The 22,025-nt window shown below is 41.0% G+C and overlaps 4 protein-coding genes across 7 annotated transcripts in view; 2 read left to right on the top strand and 2 right to left on the bottom strand.

Moving 5' to 3' along the window:
- Nucleotides 1–2,049: 2,049 nt before the first annotated feature.
- cpsf2 (cleavage and polyadenylation specific factor 2) lies at nucleotides 2,050–10,907 on the bottom strand. 3 transcript variants are annotated; one of them, XM_085432149.1, is made up of 15 exons: nucleotides 10,883–10,907; nucleotides 10,240–10,406; nucleotides 8,341–8,500; nucleotides 8,136–8,241; nucleotides 7,915–8,044; nucleotides 7,710–7,825; nucleotides 7,386–7,573; nucleotides 6,941–7,231; nucleotides 6,677–6,777; nucleotides 6,137–6,340; nucleotides 5,864–6,016; nucleotides 5,421–5,643; nucleotides 4,906–5,220; nucleotides 3,415–3,549; nucleotides 2,050–2,470 (listed from the first exon to the last, which is right to left on the bottom strand). In XM_085432149.1, the coding sequence occupies exons 2-15, from the start codon at nucleotides 10,386–10,388 to the stop codon at nucleotides 2,378–2,380; spliced, it is 2,364 nt and encodes a 787-aa protein (XP_085288275.1). In that variant the 5' UTR covers nucleotides 10,389–10,406; nucleotides 10,883–10,907; the 3' UTR covers nucleotides 2,050–2,377. The 3 variants fall into 3 exon arrangements, with proteins under 3 accessions (XP_085288275.1, XP_085288273.1, XP_085288272.1); XM_085432147.1 differs by having other exon boundaries at nucleotides 10,819–10,901; XM_085432146.1 differs by having other exon boundaries at nucleotides 10,773–10,901.
- A 201-nt stretch (nucleotides 10,908–11,108) lies between these two features.
- Nucleotides 11,109–13,226, top strand: ndufb1 (NADH:ubiquinone oxidoreductase subunit B1). The gene is made up of 3 exons (XM_085432152.1): nucleotides 11,109–11,190; nucleotides 12,414–12,562; nucleotides 13,061–13,226. The coding sequence occupies exons 2-3, from the start codon at nucleotides 12,423–12,425 to the stop codon at nucleotides 13,095–13,097; spliced, it is 177 nt and encodes a 58-aa protein (XP_085288278.1). The 5' UTR covers nucleotides 11,109–11,190; nucleotides 12,414–12,422; the 3' UTR covers nucleotides 13,098–13,226.
- A 41-nt stretch (nucleotides 13,227–13,267) lies between these two features.
- Nucleotides 13,268–20,059, bottom strand: riox1 (ribosomal oxygenase 1). 2 transcript variants are annotated; one of them, XM_085432151.1, is made up of 15 exons: nucleotides 19,918–20,059; nucleotides 19,644–19,787; nucleotides 19,408–19,544; nucleotides 18,663–18,762; nucleotides 17,874–17,987; nucleotides 17,419–17,525; nucleotides 17,225–17,332; nucleotides 16,740–16,774; nucleotides 14,935–15,113; nucleotides 14,515–14,619; nucleotides 14,281–14,422; nucleotides 14,059–14,179; nucleotides 13,869–13,968; nucleotides 13,697–13,783; nucleotides 13,268–13,500 (listed from the first exon to the last, which is right to left on the bottom strand). In XM_085432151.1, the coding sequence occupies exons 1-15, from the start codon at nucleotides 20,002–20,004 to the stop codon at nucleotides 13,441–13,443; spliced, it is 1,626 nt and encodes a 541-aa protein (XP_085288277.1). In that variant the 5' UTR covers nucleotides 20,005–20,059; the 3' UTR covers nucleotides 13,268–13,440. The 2 variants fall into 2 exon arrangements, with proteins under 2 accessions (XP_085288277.1, XP_085288276.1); XM_085432150.1 differs by having other exon boundaries at nucleotides 19,408–19,550.
- A 1,081-nt stretch (nucleotides 20,060–21,140) lies between these two features.
- extl3 (exostosin-like glycosyltransferase 3) overlaps nucleotides 21,141–22,025 on the top strand; it is a 39,337-nt gene continuing 38,452 nt past the window's right edge. The window contains exon 1 of the mRNA XM_085432153.1: nucleotides 21,141–21,343. The gene's annotated coding sequence lies outside the window, so the exon portion shown is untranslated. The remainder of the gene's footprint in view (nucleotides 21,344–22,025) is intronic.

The raw sequence follows: 22,025 nt of genomic DNA on the forward strand, positions 1-22,025 counted from the left end.
GTGGCCTCCAGAGGGCAGAGCGGCCTCTCTGCCCCTGGGCGATTCTGCCCTGTGCTCTGGGCTTAGCTGCTCGTTACATTAAAACAGGGGCTTCTGTGACAGAGTCAGCATTATGAAAGCTAAGAGGATTAGCTGATGGACATTTCTGGCGTTGCCGGTCAATTATCAAAATGAAAAGCAGTGACTGGGCAAGGCCTGGCATGCTCTATGGCACAGAAGAGCTCCTCTCTCTCTCCTTCTCATCTCCACTCTAGCTCTCCATCTCCCACTCAGCTTCTGTCTGTCACAGGTTACTGAGGTTTAGGCAGGGAGGCGGAGAAATAAATAAAGGCGTCATTGATGCCTTTCTGAACATGACATGGTTATCTGTGTGAGCCACGGATTAAAAAAGAGCATTTAAAATTTAATGTTTCTAAAGTGCAAAACTGTATGTTATGCAACTGTGTAAAAACAGGCCTGCATGTCAGCCAGCCATCCATGCTCCTCCAACCATGTGCATGATCATCCATCCCCACATACACTCCCTCACACTGCGTGCTTCGCTACTGTGTATGTGTGGGCATGTGTGTGACTGTGTAGCCCCCTGTGATTGTTTAGCACGCTATGATAATAGGAGGAGTCTCCACCACTGTGATGTCACGCTGCCAACACGTGTGATGCTGGAGTGTTGGGGGTGATTTGTGGGGAGGCAGGATGGGGAGAAGGTTTGTTTTGGTATATCCAGAAAAGTGACATTCCACAGCTGCCCGTGTTAAGGATCTACCCCGGGGATTCACACAACACTGCGAATGTAATCAGCCGAGTCAGTGTGCCACCACGGCTGCAGCGGACACATCACGCCGGCAGTGACACCGTGCCTCCCCTTCCATCCTCAGCACTCGCTTTTATCGCCCAGCTTTAATACAAGCAGTCACACCTCACTGGGGCACGGCAGAGGTGAGGCTGTATATCCACGTGTGCCAGAAAAAGATAAGAAAGCAAACTGATCAAGTGTTTCTCTTATTATTATTTTAAAGCCAGGAAGGCAACATTTATATTTACTTCTATAACTGTGAGACAGTTACTTAACATATAAAAAGAGCAGTAATCCTGGCTTACTACAAGCAGGCTGAATTATATTCAATCCCAATTATCACTTGCGGGGACAATGTCATCTCGGCGCTGTATTACAAATGGTCCTGCTGCATGGGCAGATTTGATATGGGTATTCAGAGGCTGCTTACATACAGCTGAAAAATGTCTCCATCTGGTGTCACTACACAACTAGCTAAACTAATAGGTAGCAAAGTATTTGTAGTGATAGACCGATCAGCATATGTGACACATCATATACTTATTTTTTTGTGTTATCAGTCTGCAGTTAGTTTTGCTTATTGGCTTATTTTCATTTTTGCACTGGTTAGGTTTATCATTGTCTGGATTTCTGTTTGGTTGTGTGTTTATTCCTCAATATCAGTTGATCTGAATTCATCTCAAAGTGTAGATTCTGAGAGAACTAATATGAAGCTCTGGAGCTTTGTCAAGCCCAAACTGCTGGAACCCTGTTCTCTTTCCTTGCCAGTGTGCCTCTGCCGTGCGCAGTGAAAACATACAGAGGTGGAAGAGAAGATTATCGAATTAAATCGGCCACATTTTGGATTCGAATCTCCAGGTAGGCCGGGGCCTTTCTGTGTGGAGTTTGCGTGCTCTCCCTGTGCCTGTGTGGGCTTCCTCTGGCTTCCTCCCACAGCCCAAAGAAGTGCAGTGGTGAATCTAAAGTGGCCGTAGGTGTGAATGGAAGGTAGATAAAGAGCTTAAGTGCACAGCATAAAGTCCTGTATGAGTATATGTGAAATACGAATGTGGGCTTGTAGTATAAAGTGCTCTGAGTGGTCAATAACACTGAAAAAGCACAATATACATGCCAGCCCAGTAAGGATTCTGAGAAGTTTTCGATTTTACCTTATATAAGCAGTAATGAATGCGTGAATAGGCAAGTAACGCAACATAACTGTAGGACTGAATAGCCAGCATTTGAAGTTATGGACATTTAAGACAAACAGAAATACATCTTGGAAAAAAAAGATTTTTAATGACAGATCTGGAGGCCCAAAACATTTACTTGGATGTGATTGTAAAGAGGGAGGACTTCAGAATCTGTTCACACAAAGATGTCAGTCCATGGAAGCATCTGCCTTTGCCATTATTGAGGTAAACTACCAATAAAAAAAAATTACCTGGAAAAGAAATTATAAAAGGTACAGGAAAAGGAAAATGTTCAACACGGTTTGCAGTGAAACAGTCGGAACTGCTCATCGGGAAGAGGTACACGCATCTTCTCTGGGTAAAGTCCTTGTAAAGGCTTGTCTCTGTATTTCCATGGTGTGCTCTGCTGCAGCTATACAACAGCGTACTGCTGATACAGGAGCTCCCGGATCTTATAGTAGTCGTCACACAGGCAGCCTTCCAGGCCAATGCGTCCGGCCTCCGTCTGGACAAAGAGAGCGCAAACATGCACAGGTCATCCACCAGGTCCTCACACAGCAAGCCTTCACCAGCCTTGTACATCACACCAGACCTTAAAAACAAGTGTGTTCCCCATTCCTTCCTACAAACTTGGATGAAAGCGTCTAATGAATCTGCATCAAGATTTTACAGTTAAACACCGCACTCCTTTACGAGTCTCGGCTCTCTTTGATTTCCTTTTCTGGGTTGCATCTATTTTAAGTTCTTGTCAATTATGCAGGTTGTTGTTAGTATCCTGGCTCACTCTTACTTTCTCTGTAGCTCTGAAGCTTTGCCTGTGTTTCTTATTTGCATCTTTTGGCTGAGGTGAGATGTTTTAATTTGCTGCTGGGGCTTTGGTAGCCTACTTACGCACGCTGTATTTGTTTCTCTTTGTGTGTAAACTACCATTTGGGGTATTTGTGCTTAAGTAAAGAAACGTTAAAGTACTCAATTTTTCAAGTCTGTCTTAGAAAAACAGTCAGGTACCTACAGAGTATCAACATTAAAACCAGTTTTCTTCCTCCTGTTCATGCAAATACACTTTAAGAGAAAACAGGAAGCAGATTTACAGCCTATTGCTTCCACCTGTTTTTCTCTACACCCCAGACTTTCCCATGACATATGAAATGACGTGCTCAGTGCACCGTAAGGAACTGCTCGGGATCCACAATCTATAATCAAACAAATGGACAAGCACAGTTTGTTGTAATTTTTTGTTAGTGTGTCTCATGCGATTAATTTTCAACTGTGCATCGCTGCATCCGATGGCTCAGAGTCTCATGTCACTATAGCCAAGAGTGTAAAGAGAAACGGTCTTTCAAACAGCATTTAAAACACAATTATTTGAAACACTGGCAGGTTTAATATGACTAATTGACTGGTTTTCTATCTATCTAGTATTCTTTCATGGGAAGGAAGGACACTTACTCTGCGGACGGCCACCATGTTGTTGCATACCAGCACTCCTCCCACAAACTCGGCCTGGATGCCCTCTCTCAGCAAGACTTGCTTGAAGTCAGACAGACGAGGCTCGTTGATAAACACAGACTGATGCCCTGAAATCTGAAGAGAGAGTGAAACAGGGTCAAACTTTTCCTACAAAGACTCCTTATTCACTCTTTTGGACGCAGACTATCACAATCACATCACGAGCCTTGGGAAAAGTTTTCTTTCAGGGATCATTTCTGCATCGTACGTTGGTCAAATGACATTAAAATGCCAAAATAAGTTTTATGCACTAATTGTAGCAGCTATTTGGGCCTAAAAGTCACATGCTGCTCATGTTGTTTCATTTGCCAAAACAATTTGCATTACTGCAAGGAAATGAGGCTACCTGTCAAAATGAGCAGCAGCAAAAACAAGCCTTACGATCACATATTCTCTCTGAGCTGAATCGAAACAAAGCGCCCTATTTAGCATTCGTTCCACCCTCTTTAGCTTTCTTCGCACTCAGAGGTGGGACCACTCACTCGTACAACATCACTGACCCATCTAAATGTTTGGGGCACACTGGGAAAAACAGACTGTGTTTGATCTCTCATTCAAAAATATCTAACAACTCTACAGCAGCAAAATAAACTTGAAAGTGAATATTTGAAAGTCCTCCACTCAAACACGTGTTTAGAACATGTGCAGAGCCTGACACTGGGAGACGAAGAGAAAAAGTTTAGAGCTGGAAGATATAAGCAGAATTTTGTGAGCTCACAATTAGGAGACTATCTCAGAGCAGCTAAAGATGGTTCATGAGAGTTGGCTGTAGCCCCTAGGCTTGAAAAGTAAAGTCAATGAAAACATGCCTTAAATGGCTATTGATCGACAGGGGGTTGAGAACTCTGTGTGAAAATTTGTCCACTCTTTTCTTTGATTTATGAGATCATAAATGTTTTTCTACTTGTTTATATGTTGTAAATTTCAAGTGTTCTTCAATAGAATGTGACAGTATTGCGACAGTTATTTTGCAGGCCAAAAAGTTCAGCATATTGGTGCGGCCGTGCATAGTCCTGATTTTTATGTGGCCCCTTGGGGGAAACCCCCTTCCAAAAAAACGATGAATAGATTAGAGTAGGGCTACTCTATGAGTCACATGTAACAATCAGTCTTAATCTAAGTATAATTTCTGTACAGCAAAACAGCTGTACAGAAATTTGCTGTTTTGCACAAGCCAAAATTAACATCTCATTTCACATCACTAGAAAACACAATAGCACATTGCTAACCAAGCTAGCTTGTGATATCTTGTCCAAATATGGGCATGGTTGGAGATGGAAAGAAAGTCAAACTTAAAGTTTTAAAAAGAAAAGTTAGAAATACATGGAAGATTGTCCAGCTTTTAAATACAGTGTGTGGATGCATTATGCAACATAAACCATCAAAAAGAACTGCAAAATCATTCAAGACAGCAAGATTTCTGCTCCCCACCTCGTTTGGTGGCAGTGGTTCCAGCGTGGGAATGACATCACTCTCTTCGGAAAACTCCTTCTCGTCCTCTCCGAACAAGTTCTTCATGGCTCGCTGTGCCGTGACTGCTATGTTGATGGGGTCAATGTCAAGATCGGGGGCGATGTCCATAGCCAGCTCGCTTTCTTCCGCCTCGTCTTTCACACCCTCCTCCAGTATCACGCCGGTATCCACCTTCACTACACGCATGTCCAGCACACCGTCAATCCACGCTAGCTCCGTGTCTTTGGCCTTGCAGAACTGCAGAGAGCTAACCAAGGAGTCTTTTAACCGCACCTTTACCAGGACAGAAAACAAGATAGTATGAAGACCCTGACGAGTCTTGGAAGGATTGCAACACAATACTTCATATTTAAGGTCATAAAACACATTTAAGCTATAAGATCAAATGCACCCATTACTAAATTTTGGGGGAAAAAGACAAATAAACACACTTTATTAAAAATATAATTACACAGGCCTTAAATGAAGCTAACCTGGTAGATGTGGGTTTCACTAGTGGCATCCACAGTTTCCTGCAGTTTAGGCGTGTAGACTTTGATGTCCTTGCTAAAAGCCTTGCAGGACTCTGCCAGGTCCAGACTGGCTTCTGGTGGCCCACGAACAATCACCAGCTGTCTGGGCTTCATCTGATTGATAATCTTCTTTATGGAGTCCCCGTCAGAGCGACCCTCGTAGTCTATGTACATGACCCTTGCTCTGTGAAGAAACAGAGATGAGGTCAAGCCTTTCAACACTACCCTTGCTAGGACAAGAACTGCGCCAGAGACACCAGAGACTTGTTGACTACACATAACAATTTTCAGCATCATACAGGTTGATATTCAATCACGTGGAGGTGGATTCTACTGTACTGTTTGCCAATGGCCAGTTAAAATGGCTGAGAAAACACAGCCAAATTATCACAATGATCACTGACCTTATTTCAAGACTTTCTATGCTTGAGATGCATTTTGTGGGGACTACAGACAGATCCTGGTCCATAGGTTCATCTCCATTGGTCAAACCAGATTCTAATTTGCTCTTCTCCTCCTCTGTGGCTTGCAATTCAGGAACCAGAAACTCCTCTAGCCTTTAAAAGGTAACATTGGTTTTTATTATTATATTATCATTGATAAAAGTCAGAGTTTCACATTAGTGGCCTCCTGCATTCATCAGTCATCTGATGTTTTTGTGCATTAGTATCGAGTACCTGATGATTTCTCCATACTCGTCCCATTTGATTCTCTCCTCGTGTGTGGGGAACATTGGATATGACTTTTTGGCCTGTTTGAAGAAACTGCCTTTACGGCTGCCCTCGCCCTTCATCATCAAATCGTGGTGTTTGGTTTTTACTACAGCCGACTGATCCAGATCATCATCCATATCGCTCTCATCGCTGGAGTCCACATCCACCCTGCAAACCCATAAAATAAATATTAATTCTATACTTAAAAGTTTAATTTATCTAAGAGCAGACAACGTATTTTTGCTCGGTAGTAGAATATAAATGTTTGTCATAAACGTGTTATGACTCATCTCGCAGTTACAGATTTCCTTTTAAACAGCATGTTTGAGATTTGCAGTCTAGACCACAGTTTGCATTTGTGATGGCATTTTTTCCAAACCTAATTTGCTGTCGTACTCGTGAACTGACTGATGAAACGTTTTGTAACACCAAAAGCGTCACAGAGAAAATACATGCAACCCTTAAGCTACGAGTCATCTCATGTCTTTTTCTGTAGAAACTTACTCTTTTGCTTGTTCAAGTTTTTTAGCAGTTTCTTTCTTAAGTTTCTCCTTTTCCAGGTATTCTTCCAGCTCCTTGCCTTCGAGTTTTACTCTCTTCTTGACCTGTTGTAACAAGAAAAAGTGGCAAATGGATACGGTGTAAATGACAAACTGACACGTTTTGTTTCTTCCTAAGCCGGGTCTGCATATTAGCATCAGGAGCTTCCCATGGGGCAGATATCAACCCTCTGGTACAGCAAATCAACATTATGACTGCAGGCCTCACCTCCAGATCCAGCATCATTTCTCCAGGGTTGTCGATGAGGTAGCGAGCTAAGGTTCCAGGTGTGGTGCGGTACGTCAGGATGATGGAATTTTTTGCATTTTGACACCACTGGATAAAAAGTTCTCGAGAAAACCCTGACTCAAGGTCCGGTTGGCTGCAGAGCACCACCTTGGGGCTGGGTACTCGGGCCAGGTCTGCCAGACTGTGGCACAGGGTCAAATGTCGGAATTGGAACGGGTTGTTCCTCTTGTCCTCAAAACACCTCATGAGCTTGTCACTCATCCACTCCACCTAGAAAGGATCAGTGATTAATGAATTCAAGAATTATAACAAATATGTATTATTTGCTGTGCTCTCTCTGTAACAAAATGAAAGTTTTGACTGGAAAAATCTGAATATTTCAATAGTTTCTCCGATGTGAAAAAAAACAAACAGTTAACAGTACCTGGGACTTTGAGAACTCCACTACATTGTAGCTAACATTGTTAAGCAGAGCGAGTGGGTAAGCTCCGAGCCCAGCATCCTTTGTCCTCCAAATCTGGTCCAGGAGCTGAGCCAGTTCCAGCACACGCCCAGCTGTATCTACGGCAATAAGGACATTGCCATCACCACGCAAGGTCTCCATCACATTGGCTGTGGAAGAACGGAAAAAGAGAATTACAAATGTACATAATAAAATCTGTAACCGTTAGAATATGGCAGTATGAACTCGCATATTATTGATGTAATAGTGTTAGTGTTAAAGCGCCCAGTGGCTATTAATACGTACTAAGTAGCTGCTCATCTCTTTGCTTACGACGTGGTTGTACATACGCCGCATTGAAGGAGTCTGTAATAAGTAAGGATGGACGGCTGAGGCTCTCCAGTGAGCAGCCATTGAGGTGGCTGGAGTACACAGAGAAAAAGAATGCATTAACAATGAGCCAAACTAAAGCAATAAAATTTCATTTCACATTAACGTTTTCTTTGCTTACATTTCTCTCTTGTGGTTAAAGTCCACGGCGTAAACAATCTCCTCCTCCCCATCCTTCACAATTTTCCAAATAGTGCCTCCAATCATGTGACCGGCTGGAAGAGGAGTAATGGAAAGACCGTGCCCTTTTCCTGTCAGGTAAAAAAAAAATACATAAACAATTACATTGTTATATGTGGTGCATAAACAGGGAATAACACCTATTCTGCAAATAAAACACACCTTTCAAATTGACAATCTGAGAGTATTTCAGCTGCTGGATCTTATCAAAAGCAGCATCCACATCATCAAGTGTGAACAGTGTAAAATCTTCACTGTTGTTTCGGGACTACATGGAAAGAAAGAGAGAATTTAATAAAGTAATGGTAATCAAGCCAAAAAGAACCTCTGTTAATTAAATCATGCATTACCCATATCCCCTTCTTACCTGATACAGATCGTACATAAACATTTGCCCCATCTTGTAGACAGGAATTGTGGCATAGATAGTACAGTTCAGCCCCAGTTTGCCCACAGCGTATGGCAGGGCTCCCAAGTGTATGGGGTCGGGATGGGAGAGCAGCACAGCGTCGACCTGATGAACATGTCTGGAGAGGGGGGAAAAAGAGCATTGCAGCAGGTTCAAGTCCCAGAAAAGTGGAGTGGTTTAATTCAAATCTTTATTCAATCGCACAGTCTCGTCTCACAAGATCAAAATTTCTTCTTTAAAGGAGAACAATACGCATTCACAAGGAGTTCAAACAGATAATAAAGCTTTACATTTTACAAGGGAAATATAGGCTTCTAGTGGCCTCTACTTTGAGGACAGTTTGCGATTCATTCAAGATTAGAAGGTGCACAGTTCCAGAAACAAAGCCAACTAACATGTGCACATGGGAAATATTTAAAGTTGTGTTTAATGCTTTCCCCCTCAACAAAGATGACATTTCATGAACTGCCCTGTACCCTTAATGATGAGTTTTGATACCTCAATACATATCAATAAAGACGTGACAACCACTGAAATAGTTTTGGGGTTTTTTCCAAGTGTAACTGAATAGGCAGAGACCACCCTCACCAATTTCTGATACAAACCCAGTCATTTTGCTCTATAAGCAAGAGCTTCAAGGGTTACTTCTGATACTCCTGGTGTTAAGATAGCTATTGTGTAAAAATCAATTTAGAGGTTTCCTGAGTTTGCACTAAAATAAGACTTTAAAAAACATTTTTTCTCTGCAAGTTACAATTCAACCACTGTCTCTGTAGCTGTTGTTATTAGATGTGAGAAGAGAGGAGAGTTTAGGTAGTTTGGAAGCCTCAAGAGTAGAGCTGTGCCTTTTATTTTTGACTCTATAGATGTTCATCCAACCGATACAGTTAGAAATGAGTATGAAATTCCTCATTGGTGATAAAGCACTATAATACACAGGGTTTTACAACTGGAGTGCTGATAGGGCAGTATGACTGTGTGTGTGTGTGTGTGTGTGTGTGTGTGTGTGTGTGTGTGTGTATATATATATATACACACACACACACACACACACACACACACACACATACATACATACACACGCATTTTGTCTCCAAACTGTTCAACTGGAACTGTCCTTCTAATCTAATTCTTTCGCCCAGTGAAAATCTTAACATCTACAAAATTGCCATTAGAGTATTAATTAGATAATTCATGTTGTATATATGTATAGGAAACAGCAATAGAGCAAGAATTAGAAGACATACATTTATCCATGCTAATGAAAGCATAAACAAGCAAAGGACTAAATTTGGAAATCTCTCCATATATGTTAAACCATCTCCTTGTGCCTGATATTCTTCTACTACAAGATGAGACAGAAGAAGTACAAATTCAACATACATGTAAGTGAGGTACATTGGGTTTTTGATGTTAAGATTTCTTCGCAGATGACTTTCAGACTCAAACAAAACCTACATCCATCGTCTAATATGTGGTATGACAGAAACCAACAAACAGAACCATATAATCTGTGGACTAGAAGCTTTTTACTATAGTATTATAAATGATGGGCTACACCTGGACCCATCTAGAAAGAATGGCCAGGACAGAAATCTCTGGAGATCTACCTTTGGCAGCCCATACCCTGGGAGGGGTGACGGGCAGTAGTAGTATTATAAACTTTTTTTTATGTCAGTAAAAAAGTCGGCACAAGCTTTCTTTCCCCTACTTCACGGTGGGGAGGTCAGTCATCAATAAACCAGACTGCTGTGGGTGTACTGTTTAGTGAGTTCATAAAGGCACATTTACTTTTTGCTAAGAGTTTTAAAAAAATAGAAACATCAACTGTTTTTGAAAGACTGGCGGTATACCGACCTCTTCATAGCATCTATGATTTCCGTGGAGAAGTTCTCATCCCACCCGCAGTCCAAGAGGAAGCGGAATTCATCCACCTGCAGCAGGTAACAAAGGGCAGACTCCTCCAGAACCCCTGACACGGCTGTCAGCTTGATAATGGACGTCATGGTTCTTCAGTTGTCGAGCTGAAATATAAGATTTGTGCTTGCATGTTATCCTCACCACGAAACCTTTCCTACTAACTCTAAGGCCCGTGGCTCTTTATGTGTGAGTGCGACTCTGCGAAAAGTCATTCAATTTAATCAACAAAGAAAACAAACACAACCATGGTTGGAGTTTGCCATTAAAATCTGTGTGAGGCTAATAGCGTAATGTTGCACAATTTTAACCAGTGATGTATGCAGCTTACAGGCTGTAAGTAAATATAATGTAAACATAGTTTTGTCGCTAGCCACAGCTAGCTTAGAGTTGTTAGCAGATTGCCCAGCAAAGTGTATTTACAGTGCTAGCTAATGAGTGTAAATGAACTAACAAAGGAGCGTGCACCATACCATTAATTGTAAAATAATGGATTAGTCTTCTGGAATAAAAAACAACCTTTTTTTCTGTTATTCCCAAATTAAACCATTTTGGCTCGCGTTTTTGATAGCGGCAGACATACTTGCCGCTGCATCATGTGTGAGAGGGCAAAGGAGCATACCACAAATGGTGGTGTCGTTACTAAATAATTCTAAATCTCTTCTAAAACACTACATTTAGATTTTTTTCGAAAGGTATCTGAACACATCACCTTTAACATCATAGTTTCAGTGTTGGATCGTATCTAATATTCCACTACTTGTGCTTTGACATTAAAATGTATTATTTAAAAATATGAAACCACCTCGTCGTAAGTTTACAGTTGGTAGAATCCGATGTCCTTCGCTTGCTGAATGAGGAACTGAAGGCCGCGGCTGGTGTAAACAGAAGGTATTATTTTAGATATTAATATTACATTCATTATTCTTTTTTGGTCGAGCCAGTGCGTTTTAATGTGTTTGTTGTACTGACAATACAGTAACCAGTGCATCTTAGAAATAATCCTTAACTACATCTTAAAACATATTGCTAAGGCTAACTAGCTGACAGGCTAGCTAGCCAAGTGCCTCTCTCTAGGATACCAAAAGTTTGTGATGAACGATCTGCAGACTTACCGGATATTTAGTATTCAGCTTCATATATATATATATATATATATATATATATATATATGCTGTAATGTAATGCATGGCTACCATATGATAACTGAAGTGACCGTGGTGACAGGCAAACCTCATTAAATGCACAAAGAAGTGTTGTAAATCATTGTCAAGGTGTACACATTCTTAGAATCTAAAGTAGGCGTTTAAAGACACTCGGTTGTTGTGCTTATTGTGCAAGAAAATGTCTGTCATTTTTAGTTGACAACATTAGCTAATTTTGTTTTCTAGAAGTTTTTTGCAGGTCCTCTAAATCTATGAACATGGGCTACCCCCAGAATACTACATGTTGCTAAACATTACAACGTCTCTTTTAATGGTTGGGACTCGCAGCATGATCAAAATAATGATGGTGGCACAATATAAAAAGCATTCTCCCTTTCCTGATCTTAGTTTAAAAAAAAAAAAATTTGTTTCACTGAAATGTTTGAGATCAAACAAATTTTAACATTAGACAAAGATAACCCGAGTACATGCAAAATCTAAATCTGTGTAACTAAATGGAAAGAAATGGAATTAAAAGCAGAAAGCTGTCATTGCGTTCATTATTACTTTTAATAAGTCACTTCAGTTGTAAGTGATCTGATTTCCTACACTTTTAACAGTATTTCCCTTAATTTTATTTTAGTTAACTTTTACCCTTATTCATTTGAGAGCCTCATTTAAAATCATGATTTAATAACTGATTTGTTTATTTAACAGGGGTATCTATGTGGTGCCAGTGTATCAATGGTGTATCTTAAAAGAAAGCAATAAGATATTGCTATATTAGTATTTAGCCTTTCAAATAGCTTAAACAGAGATTAGGCTGTTCAGCAATAGTGGTAAATGTTCTTGTATCATTTATGCTTGTGCTTTCCTGTATCCATTCTTCTTATTATACAAATATGAATGCACAACTGCAATCATAAGTTTAATTTGGGAGTATAAAACCCATGCTCTTTTTCTTTTTAGGTAGGAACCATGGTGAACTTGGCAGCCTTTGCCCGCCAGTACTGGGCGCACATATTTGTCCCCACAGGCTTTGTCATTGGATGGTACCTTGACAAGCAACAGGACCAGAAGTTGACAGCTTTCAGAAACAAGAGTGCTTTGTACGGAAGGTAAGAACGAGTGACTGTTCACCAAATAAAAACAAAACAAACCCCTCAGGTTATTCTTGAATTTAAAGACAAGCTACTATGTTGACTTCATGGTGATGTTTGTCACTGTGTACACAATAGCCCATGGCCTGGAGTTATTAGTTTAGTGCATGGATATTTTCAATTGGGCAAAGTTATAAATACATGAAATCTGCAATTTCATAAAAAATCCACCTGTAAATTTTCCTAAAAAGCTAGTGCTATAAATCCTTAAGGTTACTTTGACTCCTATCTCCTTTTTTTTTCCTAAAAAAGGCTCAATTAATAACCAACTGCCTTCTATATCTATGCAAATCCACTTTAATAGATTACCATATAACACTTTTTGTTTCTACACTTTTCCACTTTCAGCCGATAACTCCAGTAGTGATCTTCTGGTGTAAAACTGTACTCATCCATCATTCTGTTCTGCGAAAGCCAAACATCTTACAAAACTTCAAATTTTTCTTCTTTTTATAGGGAACTGAAGCCTGGAGAGGAGGTGACCTGGAGGTAGACTGCTCTCTACTTGAAAGCCTGTGTGGTGTGAACGAATGGGTGTCCTCAAATCACAATATTTAAGAAGACTCCTGTACCTCTGTTTTTGAGTTGTATCAACCAATAATAAAGACGCCATTAATTGAAATCATTTGGTACTTGTTAATGATTCTGGTTGTACAAGACAAAAACGATATAAAATTTTTTATTTTTAGTTGAACAGCAAAATCACAAATGCATTATCCATTTCCAGTCGAGCTAATGAAGGCTACTTGGAGCAGACATGGTCTCCACTGAAGATCTTATTTTGTATAAAGTGATTTGATCTCTTCATGCAGTCACCATGATGGAAGAATCTAGTGCTACAGTGGTTCTGCAGTGTGGATAATCCCCTTCTCAAAAAGTAGTTCAGCCAAAGCAATCTGGGAAAAAGTAAAGGGAAAAACATGAGGATCAACCACTAATGAGAAACACAGGACTAAATAAGTGATTTCACTGTGCAGAAACCCCGTTTATACAGGTACCCATCTAAAACACTGAAGATAAGCTGCCACATACGAGACACCTTCTGCCAAAAACAAAACTAAACATAACAGAGTGTGTGAAGGTAATAATTACCCTGTCCTGCGCAGATTCACATGGGAGGCTTCCTACTGTCACAAAGCCGGGATATGAATGGATCAAAAACTCGACAGTATCTGTGTACTAAGAGGAAAAACAAGTCAACCCCATCATTAGCACAGTTTACGAGACCTGACATTTGATGACAAACACATCTACCAATCTTTACCTCTGGTTTTATTTCAAAACTCTTGAGCTGCTCTTTGTGGTAAACTCTGGAGTTGTCAGTGGTGTAGTAAAGATGAACCGCATCTCCGTCATTGCATAACCTGGCGATAAAGATTTACAAGACAAATGACAATGACACTTTTCTGCTTTAATTGGTAGCCTTAACATATAGTCAAAAAAATCTGTGTTACCGGGCACACTGAGCACGTAGAATTCTGATTTGAGTCTGGGTAGTGATGTGTACACCCACATCCTTTACTTGTCCACCTTCCCACCTTGTAGGTGCTCCTTTCACACTGGTGACCAGTTCATCTGTGGGTGATGATATGAATTAGAATTAAAAGCAATATCGTGACATGCATCTCATTAAAAAAAAAACTATTGCAACAATTACAGCTCTCTCCATCACATACCTGGAGTGAGAGTGGGAGGAAGGCAGTCATGAATGAAATCTTTAGCCTTCTGATCAACAGCAGCATCCAGTGGTGCGTAATTTGTTAGCCTCTTCATCAGATTATCGATACGAGAGAAGAACTTTGCCCTGCGCGGGTCTTCCTACACAAGGATAAGTTTTGTCTTTAGCTAGTAATTGGGAGTAAATGAGGACAACACCTGAAAAGTTGGTAAAAATCACTTCATTTAAATACCTTGTCGGAGTTCTGTACTCCCATGTACGTCAGGTAGTCCAGAGGTAAACCCCGTCTAAACTCCACGTCCTCCTCCATTGCTACTTCCAATGCTGCTGGGACCAGCTGAAAAAAAAAGAGCAGTAAATTATGAATACCCCTTTGTAAGTATAACTGTCTTAGGCAATCCTTAGGTTAAGAAAGACAGGTGATGTATGAACCGTCAGCGAAATACTCTCCACCAGAAATCATTAGTATCATCTGTCAGCAGGAAAGACTGCTTTGATTATTACTCTTCACCTGCAATGCAAAACCACTTCATGCTGGATGCAAGATTTATACCCTTTTGCTCACTACTGGCACTGGTACTGGTTTCAGAGTCCGGCCGTTGTCTTCATCTGCATGCATCACAGGGGGAAACAGGGAGGTTTTTTTTTTTACCTTTTGCAGCAGATCTCCCCAGCTGTTCTTCTGGTAAGAGGAGATGGTGATGTGCAGAGAGTGTGCATCTGGTAGGCAGTTGCCTTGATGGATAAAACCTCGAGGGAAGTAGATGAGATCTCCGGCTTCTACCACCACATCTAGGATCGGCTTACCAATGTCTGCCTGGTCGAAGTTTGCTGAAGAGAAATCACAAAGCAGACACCCCTGAGCATTAATTATATTTATTTATAATTCTGTTTTCCAAGCAAGAGAGACCATTTTATTTCCACAAATCAGTAATTTATCAATCAATCAATCAATCAATCAAGCTTTATTTGTCACAAGCAGGTTGCCCTGCAGTGAAAATGGGACCCCCCCCCCCCGACCTTACACACATAACACAGACATCACATGGGGTTACAAGTTGAGTGATGAGTTGAGGGATGAGTGAGTGCTTATCAGTGTAAGTGTATGTGTGTGCGTGTCCATAGTTCAGCTGAGACAGTGTCCTTTGCCCTATCAGGCTAAGTAAACAGTCCTCCAGCCAATCCAGGTGGCCTTGCATGGGATGGGAAGAATAGTCATCACACAGTCGTTATCAGGGAGTGATTATTCGGGTCCAGCCTTGGGCCTGCAGCTGGCACCATGGTGGTGTCTGCATTACTATGTTGATTTTGTTGATTTTCCATGCGAGCAGCCCAGGATAATTTCAAGCTGTTCCTTAACACTCCGACACTGGTCTCTCAATCTCCTGTTGGAGAGCCGCGAGCCTCCCCATGATGGTATCAAACTTCTGTTAGGTGGTGTTGTCATTCTTTTGATTCTGAGACCCCACAACTGCAGTGATCCGTTCCGCGATGTGTTCCAACTGTCGCTCAAGGGTCTCATTTTGAGCAGGCCTCTCTCTGATGTATCCCCCCCATACGCTCAATGGTGTTGTTTTGAGCCTTCACAGCAGCTGTAAGCGTCTCCAAGGTGTTAACCATGCTGCGTTCGTTGTGAGAGGTCGCGCCTCGTCCCATCGCTTCAATTCCAGCGGGCAGCCTTGGGGGGGTTTGAACAGCCGGTTCCGCTCTCTTATTTCTCCGATAAACCAGGGCCAAGCCAGCTCCGATCAGCAAGAACCCTGTTATCATGGTTCCGAATAGGTAGATATCTTCAGCGTCCTCAATCGACAGTCCCGCCAGGCACATGACCCTCCAGTTCTGCCACCCGTCCATCGTGTATCCGGCAGGGAAAGTCCCTCCAGGGCACTTGGGCTCTCCCGAGCCCAGACTTTTCGTTGAGAAAAGGGTGTCAATAGCATTCAGAGACCATTTGATCAAATCCATAATTCTCTTTTAGGTTTTAGAGAACGACAGTGAGAGACTGTTCCAGGGAAAGTAATGCACACAAGACAAGACAAGGACATAGAGGCTAAGCAGGGAAGATAAGGGGAAGGAGGAAGGAGGAGAGGAGGAAAAGTGCGACCGCCTTCGCTGAGAGCCAAAGTCTGTTTCAGGGCTAGCAAATCTTTACATATTCATGCATTTTCTCCATGTATAATAATGTTTACATATTATGATTAGAAACTGTTTGTAATTTTTTAAAATTTATTTGTAAGTGACACCACAAGACATGAAATATTTCTTTTTCTGCCCTCCTTTATCAAACCCACTCCACCATCATTCTCTTACTTTTAATTACAAGTGCTTTTTACAAAGTACCCATTCCCCTGCTGCCCCAGGATCCCATGAGGTTCAGACCCAAAGGCATCAAATAATTATGCTAATAAAACGCAACCGTTAAAAACTACTAAGACGATTAGTTTTGTTTTTACTCACGACTCGAAAGCACGGGCAAGACCTCATCGTCTGATCTAAAAAAAAAAAAAAAAAGACAAAAATGAAAGAGTTAAAATTTTTTATATATATATATATATATATATATATATATATATATATATATATATATATATATATATATATATAATAAACAAATTAAAAACCACATATGCAAACTGACTTAATTTATTATTGTTTTAATTGGTCTGAAGGTTCAATAAACACCCCAGTTTCACAAAAATGAGAATTTTCTGCCAATTATTTTATGGTTCAGGCTTTGCTGGGTTCAATCAACACTGATTTGGATGCTTAAGTAGTTTTGTATAAAACTTTAGTCCATCATGACCCACATACTATAAATAAGTCTGTTATGCAAGTTTGCTGATTTAAAACATTTGCAGAGGTTTACTAATGTAATGACATCACATAATGTGCACTTTAAAATTGTGGTGCTCTTTTTTGAAAGTTTCCCTGCCGTTTTTCACCTTGGGCTGTACACTCGCCAGTGTTTCTTCCCCTCCAGCTGAACCACAAAGGCTTCAATGTCATCATAATGTGGAGCAAATCCTTGTGTGCCAGGTGGTGTCAGGTATCTGGTTGAAGAAAAGGCATACACAGATCAAGACCAAAACAAATGGAGTATTCCCCAATGTGACCGATTTTTGCCCCAAATACTTACATATTGGCTCCCGCCATGCTGCCAAACTGCTCTTGGAGGATGGACAGCACGTTCCACACCGTGGAGGAGAAAGCCTGAGGATTCAGCATGCGGAGGGAGCAGCCACTCTGGGAATTGAGACACCAAGATGACTACTAATCTGCAGCACAGAGCAGATGGCGCACTGATGCAGCTAATGGAATGACTTCTATCATGCGGCAATGAAAAATATTCAAATTAAAATATTACTTAGTACATAAATATACATCTGATTTTTCTCTTAATGAAGGTGGTCCCAGAAAATATGAAAATGAGGATAAGCTTTAATGATCCCCACAGAGAAAGTGAATGCAGCTAATTTGCATCAAAGGGCCCAATTATTAGGAAAGTAATCAGGACATTAAAAATGCAGAAATCACTGAAATCTTGCTTTAGACATAATCATAAATCAGCAGCCTGCAGCACTGTGTCCCCACCTCATAGAAGTCCCACGCAGTGTATGGGAGCACTCTCCCTGGAGGATTGTGAGTCTCTCTCTTGCCATTAGTGTAACTTGTGACATCCAGGTTCACTCCATACTGAACATCTTCCTTAAATATTAAAAAAGTCAACAAATATTCAGGACCTTTATTCCTTATTTATACTAACAAATATGACCAAACTGCTCTGGACGATTATTAGTCTGCACAATTAGAGCAGGGTTGTCTCTAATTTTACATGGCGGCTACATACAGTCGACCAGTGAAACGCCCCTTTCTATCAGTGTAAAGAAGTTTAACTAGACACTTAATCCCTGAGATATCTTAATTACTTTGGTAATGTGAATGGCTGTGGCGGAGGTCTTCATCAATAGGAAAAGCTGTAAAACTTCAGAAAAATACAGTTAAAAGCCCAAAATTTATGTCCGACTTCACGTGTTCCAAAACTGTCCAGTGGGCCAGATTTGCCTTTGACGGGCCAAATTGACATCCCCGAATTAGAGGTTTAAAAAAGGTGCCAGTTTGGTTAAAACATTTGTGAGACTTCCAGTAACAGATTACAATCCTTAAAAGTGCCAATAAAGCCTGCCATCCATCATGTCCCCTGATAAACACAGATGGGGAGATTATGTCTTCTGTTTATCCACCCATTCTCCAAACATTTCAAGTACTTGGTTCCACTTGCACCTTCCCTTGACTCACCTGGTGCTAATTCAATGTTTTGAAAAAGAAAAAGCGCAGTATCCATTTTTAACTAAGTTTAAGACTTAGTTTCAGGTTTCTTACCTCTCTGAAAATGCGATCGAGCTCTGCTGTGGAGAACAGTCCCTTGTAGTAATCAGGATTCTTACGTTGGACAAAGATGGGCTTTTTTTCCCATATTTCCCTGAGGAAAGAGGGAAATGTATCAATACCCAAGACCTGTACTAAGGAGCATGATTTAAGTTAGTTGGTTAACCCTGGGGTTTGAGTATTGCTGCAGCAGTTCATTTCTCAGACAGGTCACTTATGCTGCAGACCTAACCTGCTCCAGAGCAGTTTATGTTCAAGATTAAAGATCAACATGTATAAAAATCACTGGCTAATGGCCAATCAAGTCTCTGGAAAATGATATCACCACTCCCAGAAGATCCCCCAGACTACTGAGCATGAATAATAACGTTTTAACAGTGTCTAAAGTCTTTGGACTTTCCCTGATGAGCATCAGAAAGAAATAGATTCTCAGGCACAGCTTTCCTCCTTTCCTCCCCTATTAGCTTCAAACTGTTTTATTGTTTTGTGAGCATTAATACATGGTCCTAAAACAAGGCCCCTGTTTGTGCTTGTGGACCTTATCACATGTAAATGACGTAAATGAAAAGTGAGGTAAAGTAACTGAAGGAGCAGAATATTAAAGTGTGTACTAAAAGTTACTGGGTGTCAATAAAGGTTGAGAGAGAGAGAGAGAGAGAGAGAGAGAGAGAGAGAGAGAGAGAGAGAGAGAGAGAGAGAGAGATAGAGCTTCGAAATAAGGAGTGCCAGCTGTTTGTACCTGAAAAACATCTTGTCAGGAATGGGGGTGATGAGCCACTGGAACAGCTTGCTCGCTCTCTCCCTGCTGTTGTTGACTTTTGCCAGGTCTGCCAGCAGAGTCTCGAGAGGCTCAGCGCTCACACACTCCACCGTCACCTGATTCTGACAAACACACACTCTATTAGGCCTTACACGTTTTTGAAATTCAGAAGACATTAAACCTCTATATTTACACTAGCAGGTAAACACACTCACGTGCGGAACTTCCTTCTGATTCTCCTCTTTTTGTGACGGCTTGTGAAGCTTCTTTCGCATCTTCTTCCTCTCAGCTTTTGCTTGAACTTTGACTTTGAGCTTAAAGGCTGCATTGTCCTTTTTCTTTTTCTTCTTAACTTCCGCCTATAAAAACAGAGAGGTTAAAACAATGCCCAGAAGACAGACGTGTGCAGATAAAGAGGAGAGGGCTGGAGTCAGTGCTGCTCCTCGTGCAGCAGTCAGACACTCAGTCTTTAGTTTTACGTGTGTGTACCTGCATTGGAGGCTTCTTAGCCGGAGGAGGCTGGTCCGGTTTTAAATTTTGATACAAGGCAAAAGCTGACATGTGTTTGCTCTCCATTTCACACCCGATGTACCACCAACCCACGACTTCTACACATGCTCCTGTGCGCCACTCCTTCTTCTACGAATGTTGTGTCGATTTGTTCTCTAACGGACTCTTTACCGCCACCTACAGACGTGTGCTTGATTTGACCTGATTCAATTTATTTCAATTTCTCCTCTTCTCCTTGTTCTTCGTCTTCTCAAGTAAACCAGTGTGAATTTAAAAATAATTAAAACTGTTTATTGTAAAAAAAATTTTGTTGTACAGCAATATGATGGCAGGAAAATAATCAAAAAAATTACCAAAAACAAAAAGGTTTTTCCCAAAAGATAATGAAGCAACAGAGAAAGGCTAATGTTTTTTCTTTATTTTTTATTTTTTATAACGTTCTACATTGTTGATAGATACTGAAGACATCAAATATATGAAGCAAAATATATGGAATTATGCAGCAAATACAAAATAGATTAGTAACTCAAATATGTCTTATATTTTTGACTCCTCAAAGTAGCCATCCTTTGCTTTGTTGCCTTGGTCTTCTCTCATTGAGCTTCATGATGTAGTCACCTAAAATGGTTTTCACTTCATAGGTGGGCCTTTTCACCCACTTTGGATGTTATCATTCTATTCAGTGGGCGTTATTAGGAAAAATCAGTCCCATAGATATGGGCCAGTAGGGGCCTTCTACACCTGCTAGTTTGTTCAGAAGTGTTCTCAGGGTTCATTTGTGGAATTTCTTTCCTTTTTAATGGGGTTGGGACCATCAGTTCTGTTGTGCAGAAGTCAGATTGGTACACAGCTGACAGTCCTTATTTGACTTTATGATACCTAAATAGACCCACATTGAAGGCTCAATAGGTAATGGACAAAGTCACATACAACAGTGATAAAATAGCTTAATAAAAAAATTAAACAAGAAAAAGAATGAAGGCAAATAATTGCTAATTAATGAACTCGTCAGTTGAACAATTAATTAACTATAGGCCAACTATAGCCAACTATAAGCCACTTCACCGTTCACCTGTTAGAAGACATCTGTTTTTTATGGTCCATAATGCCGGCACCAGGTGGCGCAGTTTCACTGCATTTCCAGCGTTTGACGGCACCGTAGCATCGACACAGTTTCCCATAATGCTTTGCTGCGTGCGGTCGGCGCTGTTTGTCCAGCCGTCGTTCCAACAGTGCAGCTTTTAATGGTGCTGGAAGCGGTGCGAGATGAAAATGCTGCAACACCGCAGGCTTGTCTCGAGACTGTAGACCTGCAGATTCAGCACACGGAGATTTCTGCGGTGTGTCAGATATTCCTGGCGCCTTTCACTCAGTTTTTTAGGACATCTTGGACTCCTCTATCCCGGTGAGTTGTAGCCGCTGAAGCTAACATCAGTCTGCCAGTGTAGTACAGAGCAAATGCGTTTTGTTGTGACCACTGCTGGCTAGCACGCTAGCTAGTTGGAGAGATGAGATTTGTAGCCCCTTGTGTGGTTCCCTGCAATCCCCTGGCCATCTTTAATATGTCCTCCCGTCCTCGTTGGTTCCTAGATGTGAATTTTCAAAGTCCCGAAAGGTAGTTGAGTGGATTTCTGTAGCCCCTGCTAGTCGTGAGTATGTTTTGCTTTGATCTCGGCACACAGCCGGTGTATTCGAGGCTTTGCTGTAATGTTGTCTGAATATGACCCACCTGGGCTGCCCCGAAAAAATTTCGATCTTTAATATTTGAATCCCCGTTTTTTTTTTTTATTGTCACCTGCAAAACCTGCGCCACTTTTATGGCGTGTAGATTGTCACAAATGTCGCTGTCAGTTCAACATCGAGCTGCTTGTCAGTCGTGATAATTCATATTCATGTTTCATGTTAATATACTGACGACAGTTTCAGCATCTCACCGGTCATCGTTTACACACCAATAATAAATAATAATTTGCTTTTATAATAGGCAGTCAATTATAATGACATTTTTTAGTTTTAACACAACGATTGGAAAAGTTTAAAAATGGCTTTAAGTCATGGACTGCATCTTAACCACTTAATCAGTTGGC

Source organism: Copadichromis virginalis, linkage group LG15, assembly GCF_057382275.1.
Source record: "Copadichromis virginalis isolate Kocher_CV1m ecotype Utaka linkage group LG15, C_Virginalis_male_GT1.1, whole genome shotgun sequence".
Classification (NCBI taxonomy): Eukaryota; Metazoa; Chordata; class Actinopteri; order Cichliformes; family Cichlidae; genus Copadichromis; species Copadichromis virginalis.

Coding starts and splice junctions, on each gene's coding strand:
- riox1 (XM_085432150.1), bottom strand. CDS start 20,004: ATGGAGAGCAAACACATGTCAGCTTTTGCCTTGTATCAAAATTTAAAA. Junction 14,423..14,514: donor GAGTACAGAACTCCGACAAG/GTATTTAAATGA, acceptor ATCCTTGTGTAG/GAAGACCCGCGCAGGGCAAA. Junction 13,784..13,868: donor GTTTTGAAATAAAACCAGAG/GTAAAGATTGGT, acceptor TTTTCCTCTTAG/TACACAGATACTGTCGAGTT.
- cpsf2 (XM_085432149.1), bottom strand. CDS start 10,388: ATGACGTCCATTATCAAGCTGACAGCCGTGTCAGGGGTTCTGGAGGAG. Junction 7,232..7,385: donor TGGAGTTCTCAAAGTCCCAG/GTACTGTTAACT, acceptor GATCCTTTCTAG/GTGGAGTGGATGAGTGACAA. Junction 5,221..5,420: donor GTGAAACCCACATCTACCAG/GTTAGCTTCATT, acceptor GTCCTGGTAAAG/GTGCGGTTAAAAGACTCCTT.
- ndufb1 (XM_085432152.1), top strand. CDS start 12,423: ATGGTGAACTTGGCAGCCTTTGCCCGCCAGTACTGGGCGCACATATTT. Junction 12,563..13,060: donor AAGAGTGCTTTGTACGGAAG/GTAAGAACGAGT, acceptor TTCTTTTTATAG/GGAACTGAAGCCTGGAGAGG.